The sequence below is a fragment of the Lathamus discolor genome, chromosome 4 (genome assembly GCF_037157495.1).
Source record: "Lathamus discolor isolate bLatDis1 chromosome 4, bLatDis1.hap1, whole genome shotgun sequence".
In the NCBI taxonomy this organism is placed as follows: domain Eukaryota; kingdom Metazoa; phylum Chordata; class Aves; order Psittaciformes; family Psittacidae; genus Lathamus; species Lathamus discolor.
In genome coordinates, this window is record NC_088887.1 from 117,047,346 (window position 1) to 117,055,376 (window position 8,031).

Sequence of the window (8,031 nt, forward strand, 5' to 3'; positions counted from 1 at the left end):
GCGCTATACTCACAAATAACTTGTCCACAGCTACAGCGGAAACTTCCACAACAAAAACCTTCTGGTTCTTAGCTCAGTGCTATAAATCCACAAACTTGCTTTTCCCAGTTACACCAGTGAAATGTGTTTTTTAAACTCTTGTCATTATTATAAAGTACTTTTGTAAAACGGCAGAATACATTTAACACCTGCATTTAACAATACAATCTGGGTTTGACACAGTGGCAGCACAACGGAATAAAATGCTACTCTGAAGAAGGGCAATTCAGGCTTTAGCTTGTCTCCAAAGGTTCAGCACAGAGAACATTCCTCATCACAGCTACTGTAACAGACAGGGTGGTGAGCCTATGGGGTTTTTTCACTAAAGCCATGGTGTGTAAAACCTGATGGTGCTTTATCAGAGCCTGAGTCCAGCATGAATTCTGCTCTGATTAACGTTAGCTCATTTTTTTCACTGCGACAAACACACTGAATGAAGTCTTTGTGTTCGTACTCCATCTCTAGGATTCTACCATTGTGAGATAATATAGCAGTGGGAATCTTCTGGGATAGCCGACAAAATAATCTGCACCAATAAATAGAAAACTCACAGCATAAAGTCTCAGCTTTAAAATCTGATGAGATGTTTCACTGCAGGATGGGGTCTCAGACAAAGTATTACTATAAAACATTCTTCTCTTACTTTGTCTTCAGCCTCTATGTGCATTTATCCTAAGACTACTGCAAAATATGACCAAAATTCTCAGCAAACATCCATATATTCACTTTTCCCTTCTTAGCTCTGCTTCTCCAAAGTGAGAAGCTCTTCTCCCCAAAGTGGAAAGCCATCAGAGCCACTGGGCTGTGCACGTTTGAGGAGTAACATGTGAATGACAGGGAAGTGAAACTAGCAATAAGCCAAGCAAAATGTAGGTTTGGGACTGGGAAGGAAATAAACACATCCGGAGCTCTGCCTTAATCTCAGGAGGCCATTCCTATTCAGAAACAGATGGAAGCATGAGCACAAGCATGATTCTGAGCCTATGCTCTCTCGTTTTACTGGGGACTGGAGTCAGCAATTCCAAGAAAGTTCTCTTTGCTCACAGTTAAGAATTAAAAATGGAAATCCATACTTTCCTGCAATTGCAAGCCTGTTCCTCTTCTTACCTTTCTTTTAGTATTTTTCCATTTTAAATCCAACTTTGTCTTTAGGACAATTATTTTTCTGTATCTCATGTAGTCCTGTTGTGCTTGCTTCAACAAATCAATCAGCTTTAATACTGCACTAAGTAAGTTATTTGGCAGCATTACAAATGCACCAAATCTGCTTACATTCTCAATCTGATAATCTACGCTTTCCATTTGCAATCATGTTTCTGCCTTTTGCTCATAAACAACATGGCCAATTTCCAGTCATAGGCACTCCTGTGATGAGGGTCTCAGAGCCAGAATATCCCACAGAGTGGGCATTGGTAGTGCTCCGTTTCTTCCTGGACTGCACTTCCCGTTACCCAAAATGGCTACAGCATCTTTCACACTAGTGGCAATTTGAGGATGCAAATGCAGAATTGTCTTCCATAATGCATGCAACCAACCCATGGGCTGATTATCTTCAGAAGATGGTTTAATAAATAGAGAGAAACCCAAATTTCAAATTTTGGACCATCTTTTGATAGTTGTAAAAAAGATATTATTAAAATATTGAGCATTACAGAAATAAAGCTCCATTTTAACCCTGTTTGCAAAATTTAAACCGATGCAGTCATAATTCCAAGGACCTAAAATCACTGAAGGACTTTAGAGAAGTATTTACTCCTTAAGGGAAATGTTTTCCAATCCAAAAGGACTCACAGCTTCAGGATGCTTCCTGAACACACTGAGCACCTTACCACCAGCGGTGCAAAACCCCTGCAGCTCTCGAAGCACTCCTCAAAAACAGGCTTTGTCTTTCTCCCCTCACATATTCTTCGGGGTGAGAGTCTCAGGAATAACTGCCACTGTGCCAAATTTAGGCTTAAGTAATTAGCTCAAGATCATAAAGCAAAACAGCTCCAGAATGCAGAACAGACACAGGTACTCGGGCCCTAAGTATTGATTTTAAACTGACCATACAGAAGAAAATACACAATTATACAGATCATAATTGTTAAACCAAGTTGGCTACAAGCAACACCCAACTTATTCAAATAATTACCTTTTTTAGTGATTACAAATAGGCTTTTGTATTTGGATCCTGATTTATCTTTAGTTAAACACCACCTAAATCCATGTTAACTCACTGTGTTCTCATCAACAGGTTTTAGACTGAGTCAGCTCTATGCTCCCTAAACAGAACTGTTTACACTCTTAAAACAAGTGCATTCTGTATGACTGTTGGAAAGAGAGCTGTGCAAGTGAGTTCAACCACGTGTAACTCACTTTTTAAGGTCACCAAACAAGCTTGAACAAATGGTACCCAGTGTTTGGCACCACTTTCCCATATCCAGAGTTCAACCACATCTGGAAAAACAGAAAAAAGCTGTTCCCCCATTTGGGCATGCGTAAGCAAGCAGTCAGGTTAAGCTCTGCTCACAAAAGCTAAACACAACGGGGATACAACATCAATCGCCTGAGGTGGGGGGGGAGAGAGGACTGTAGCACTTACCCAATACATAACATGTAGATGAAGCCCTTAGTGACATTGGTTTAGTGGTGGACTTGTCAGTCCTGGGGTAAAGGTTGGACTTGATGATCTTAAAGGTCTTTTCCAACCTAGCTGATTCTATGATCCTGGCTGGGCAGGAAATTTCAGGAATGCTGGAATTTCTCAATACTATCTACCAAGCAGTGCAGAAGATGAGTAAAGAAAGAGGTAAGCAATCACCCACGCTGCAAGCGGTGTTAACTAAAGCTTAGGGAAAAGCTTTGGGCCCTAGCTGCTGAACATCAATATAAACACAATCTCAATTCCATTATGAAATGTAAGGATGGCAAAAATAAATGCAACCACAGTCAGATTCCCTGTAGGTCAAGAGAAAGTTTAGTTTTGGGTTTGGTTCGAAATGACGTTTTTCCAGCAGACATCCAACTTCAATAAATGCTCCTTTTCACATGGAAAATAACTCAGTGCAGCCTCTCCTATGAAAATATTTTTCTCCTGGCACAACCAGGTTTCATTCCTAACCTCAGATGGTCTCGCTGCTTTGAGAACAATCAGCCACTTCTACTGATCAAACAAACATGAAAAGAAATTCATTCTCTTTCAAAAGCAGCTTTCTACAGCTTTTGCAACACAGAAAACGAAATAAGGTCATTTTGAGCTGCTTCCTTGAATTTTATTGAGTGTCAATCTAAATAATTAATACAAAGTTACTCCATTCTATGAAGATTAAGAGACATTACAGTATAAAATTCCCTGAGATACAATATGTAACTTAAAGGATCATGTGCTTCTCTATTCCACTTATGCCACAATCAAAAAGGAATACTATTTCTTCTCCTTATGAAAACCAGAAGGTGATCATCTTCCTTTCTCTCCCTCCACCCCAATACTTTAAGGCATGGAAAACACCCACTTTTAAAAATGTATTCAAAATGTTTTTTTTTACGTAAAATATAAAATCACTTTACTTAATTTTTACAGACGCATTATATACATCACCTTCAATATCTTGTGGAGCCTGGGACCTTATCTACAATCCAAGTTGCTCAGGCAAACTTTTCATTCATCACTGTACTTGAGCAATATAAAGTAAATGACAAAAGCCAGCCCTTAGTTTATGAGTACACTATTAGCCAGTGGAGTGGATGAGCCAGAAACCAAAGTAGATTTATAGGGATGCTGTATTACTGACTTAAGCAGCTGCAAGGGCTGAATTTCCTCCCCAGTCTAAAGGGAAAAACATGCAATGCTCACACAAGGCTGATGAAACAAGAAAAGGTTTCCTCTCCCAGCACAAGTGCTCTGCAATAATTATTACAGGACTGCAGTCTTCATTATACAACTCCTGAACTTACTCAATGCAGCACACACAAATACAGCACAGCTGAGATCACCTTATTCACACATGATGCTTTAATTATTGCATAGCTCTTTTCCGAATTTTACAAACCTCGAGTTCATCAAAGATTTCAAATGGTTTTCTTAGAGAGGAGAAGATAAAAAGTCCAGGTTGTGATCTCTGGAAATTCCCATGCTCCTGGAGCTTGCTCTCCTGCCTGAGGCATTACTAATGATTACACAGAACTGTGTGCCTGGAAACTTTCAGAAAATGCTTAAAGATTTAGGAGGACTGGAAAAAATGCACTAGTTCCAGCAGACTGGTGCAAAGTAGTGCGATCTTCAGTATCAGCTCACTTTTCAAACCTGGTTTTTGTATACATTTATGTGAACTGCCCATGGCAGGGGGTTGGAACTGGATGATTTTAATGTCCTTTCCAACCCAAACCATTCTATAATTCTATAAACTGTGATAAAAAATGAATAGAATAACAGGGTAAACCAAAGGCAGACAGATTCTCTCATCCTGACACTCAGCTATTACTGTTAAAGCTATACTTAAATCACACTTTTTATATTATCAGAACCAATATTATGGGAGTAGTAACTACTGGTAGAGATACAGATGAGCATGCAATGAAGCATATGCTTTTGCTTTAATCACTTAAGACCTGTTCAAGTGAAAATGCAGCATCAGGGCGCATCCCGGCTACACTCCACATCATGCTGACTGTCTCACCTCCCTTCCCAATCAAATTTCTACAGTGAATCTGCCCTTAACAACAGAAAGGTTCACAAGGTACTTTCAGCCATCCTTCCTTCTGCAAAAGCAGATGGAATAAACATAGAAGCCAGCAAGATCTGATCTGGTAAATCTGTGCAAATTATTAATGAACTTCATTATTATTAGGGGGCTCAGGGCTTTGGTAGGTTTGAGGGTTTTTTTCTTTTCAATAATCCTTGGTTCCATGCTTACCTAACCAAGGAGAATATCTAATTTAAAATAAATTACAGTAAGCTGCTATCTCATAAAAGCACCTATTCAACATCCCTTACTGCTGAAGGCAAATCTAATCCTGTTCTAACTTAAATATGACTCACAAATGCCAGTAAACTCACCTGTTCTGATGCACACCTTGTGTTTGTAACCAACCTTCTTCTTTTCTCACCTGTTCTGTGCCCATGATTTAACTCTGAGTGAAGTCTTTGGATAACTCCATGGATTATCCAGCTCCTCAAATAGGAGCTGGATAAATCCCATAGTCCTTTGTGCAGGGCTTTTGTGGGCTATCATTTTTTGTCACCAAACATTATAATTGCAATGGGCAGGGAGGGCTAAGCTTCCTGAGGAACTGTAATCGCGACTGAAGTTTCTCTCTGGATTTCATCAAATAGATTACATATAACCAAAAAGCAACCATACACCTACTACCAGAAGACTCCAGCAAAACGTCAGAGTCTGAAAGGGAATAATCACCATAAATGTCCCCTGTAGGCATTGAGAGAAGAAAGCTTGGCCTAAGGAACCTATTTATTAATTAAAAAACTGAGCCAGAAAAAAACCCTCAAAACCAAAGGAAAACAAGTAGTGAATCGTTCCCTTTGGATACTCCTTCCTCACACAATCTGTATTATACCAACAGTCTAGATATTATTCTCTACAGTAATCTTCTTTTCAAAAGGCAGTGATTTGGGACTGGAGGATTTGGAGCAGGGTTTGGTAACTATTATTGTACAAACAGCAAAGCAGCACTCTGAGGAGTCTGTCACCTGGCAGAACTGCTACAGATGTGTGTCATCAACCGAAACACTCGCTGCACACCAGGACTGTCTGCTGATACTGGAGAAATAAGTTAGCCTTTCTGTACACATACTCAATATAGTAATAAAACTCCCATGGTTCTGAGCCTTTCCCTGCTTCTTCCTACATGGCAGTAATTTTGCAGGGAAAAACGCAGATTCCTGTAAACATTTTCTAATTCCTGAATAAAGGAATGCTTGGAAATGTTCCGACTCTTTCTATAGTCTGTCCTTTCCTGTACTTAAGGTTCTTCTCCACCTTCATACAGGATAAATGCGCCTATGTTTTGGGTAGGTGGTGGAAGAAACACTCTACATCATCTGAGCTGTTTGTTCCACTCGGATCCACCCTCCCCATACACTTTTTCCTAAATGGAATTATTATTTGGCTCAAAGCATTATTAGTTGGCTGCTGCAATTTCAAACATTGCTAAAAAGTGCTACTGTATCGTTACATTCTTACATTCAACACTCGTGGCTCAGAATTTGCCTGCAAACAGCTTTCACGTGCATAACGTGCATCACTGGTTAAAAATATTCACTTTTGTCCTTGGAATACAGAAGGCCAGCGCTGGTCACGTATCCTCGGCAAGCAGAAGAAATGGTCCAGGAAGCTGTCACAGCCGACAAAATTGGTTGCAGATGTACAGCTGAAGAACTTGGCATCAGCCAGTTATGTCAAGCTGCGCACAAATGTAAAGGCTTCAGATCTGTACGACTTCTGGAGATTCAGCTTTGCTCTTGAAGAATCATCTTGCCCAATGTTTCTTTGTCCTTCCATAATTTTGCACTTTTAATAAAGATCTTCCTTTTGCAGGCTTGTCACGGCTTGTTTACCTGTAAGCTTCTCTTGCTGATGACAACTTCTGTGCACTGCCTCAGCTAACGACCTCCGAGACCCATCCTTCCCTACGCCTTGGTGCAGCCTACTTCCAGCACAGGCTGCCCAGGCAAACCTCATCCTCCAGGAACATCAGCTTTCAAACCAGCTGGCCAGGTTTCGTACAGTCTTGATTTGATTCCCGGCTGCCCTCACGGCCTTGCAAACCTTGCAGAGATGCTCATCCCAGAAGGAGGTGACGTGGACTTCGTACTTCTTCCTCCAGGCAAAATACTTCCTGTAGTTGGGTTTGTTTTTATCAAGGAACTTCAGGTAGGTGGCCAGCAGCCGGGGGCTGGGGAAGTCGTCGACGTGGATGAAGGAGTCGCGGGGGATGAAGCGCTCGTAGTTGGCCCTGCGGGGTCCGAGGACGACGGGCACGGCGCTTGCGGCAAAAGCGTTTCTCCAGAGCTTCTCAGTGATGTAGTCGGTGTGCTGGGAGTTCTCAAAGGCCAGGTAGAACTTGTAGGCTGAGACGGTCTCCACCACGCCGCCCTCGGCCAGCGCAAGCCCCCGTGCCCCATACACATCGATGGCGAGGTACTCCTTCAGCTGGCGGTAGTAGCGCACCCGGGCGTGCTCCTCGTTCCAGTTGCTGATGACCCAGGCCACCAGCCGCGTCTTGCGAGGCAGGACGAAGGGCCGGGGCGCCGGCGGGGTGTAGAGGTACCCATAGGGCACGAATACATCCGAGTCCCTTCGGTAGGACATGGTCCAGTTGAAGAGACCGGCCAGTCCTCGCAGGCCGGGCGAGTGCGACGGCGACTCGAAGTTCATCCACACCCAGAGCTGCCGCGGCGGCCGCGGCGGGGGCCCTCGGGGGAGCCCCTCTGCGCCGTGCAGCGCCAGGTCGCGGTGGTGGAAGAGCACCGCCTGCGCCTCGCCGTAGCTGCTGCGGTCGGCGCTGAGGCGGCAGCCCGAGATGTTGTAGCGCCGGCGGCAGTCGGCCATGCGCCGCGGGCGGCCGAAGGGCTCCCACCACAGCAGCACGTTCACCTCGCCGTCGGCCTGCGCTCCCCCCGCCGCCCGCGGCGGCCCCGGCTCCGGCAGGCGGGCGTACAGGGCGAGCGCGGCGGCGGCGCCCAGCACACCGGCCGCCAGCGCCCACCGCCGCCCGCGCCACCGCCGCGGGCAGCCGGGCTGGCCGGCGGGGCGGCGGCGCGGGGCCGGCTCCATGCAGGCCGCCCGCTGCCGCCGCTCTGCCCGTCGCGGCCGCCGCGGGGCAGGCTTGGGGCCGGGCGGCGCATGCTGCGGCCGGGGCTGCGGCCGGGGCTGCTGCCCCCGCCGCCTCTCCGCGCCCACCCCTTGCCCCGGCGGCGGGGAGGCGCCGCAGCCGCCGCCAGCGCCCCTCCCGGCCATGCCGGGCCGTCCTCCGCCGCGGCCCGCCCCGGGG

The 8,031-nt window shown here is 45.2% G+C and overlaps 1 protein-coding gene across 1 annotated transcript; it reads right to left on the reverse strand.

The window, feature by feature from the left end:
• Window positions 1-3,271: 3,271 nt before the first annotated feature.
• On the reverse strand, window positions 3,272-7,829 carry FUT4 (fucosyltransferase 4). The gene has a single exon (XM_065678741.1). It carries the CDS (start codon window positions 7,812-7,814, stop codon window positions 6,732-6,734), a length of 1,083 nt encoding a protein of 360 aa, XP_065534813.1. The 5' UTR covers window positions 7,815-7,829; the 3' UTR covers window positions 3,272-6,731.
• Window positions 7,830-8,031: the final 202 nt, after the last annotated feature.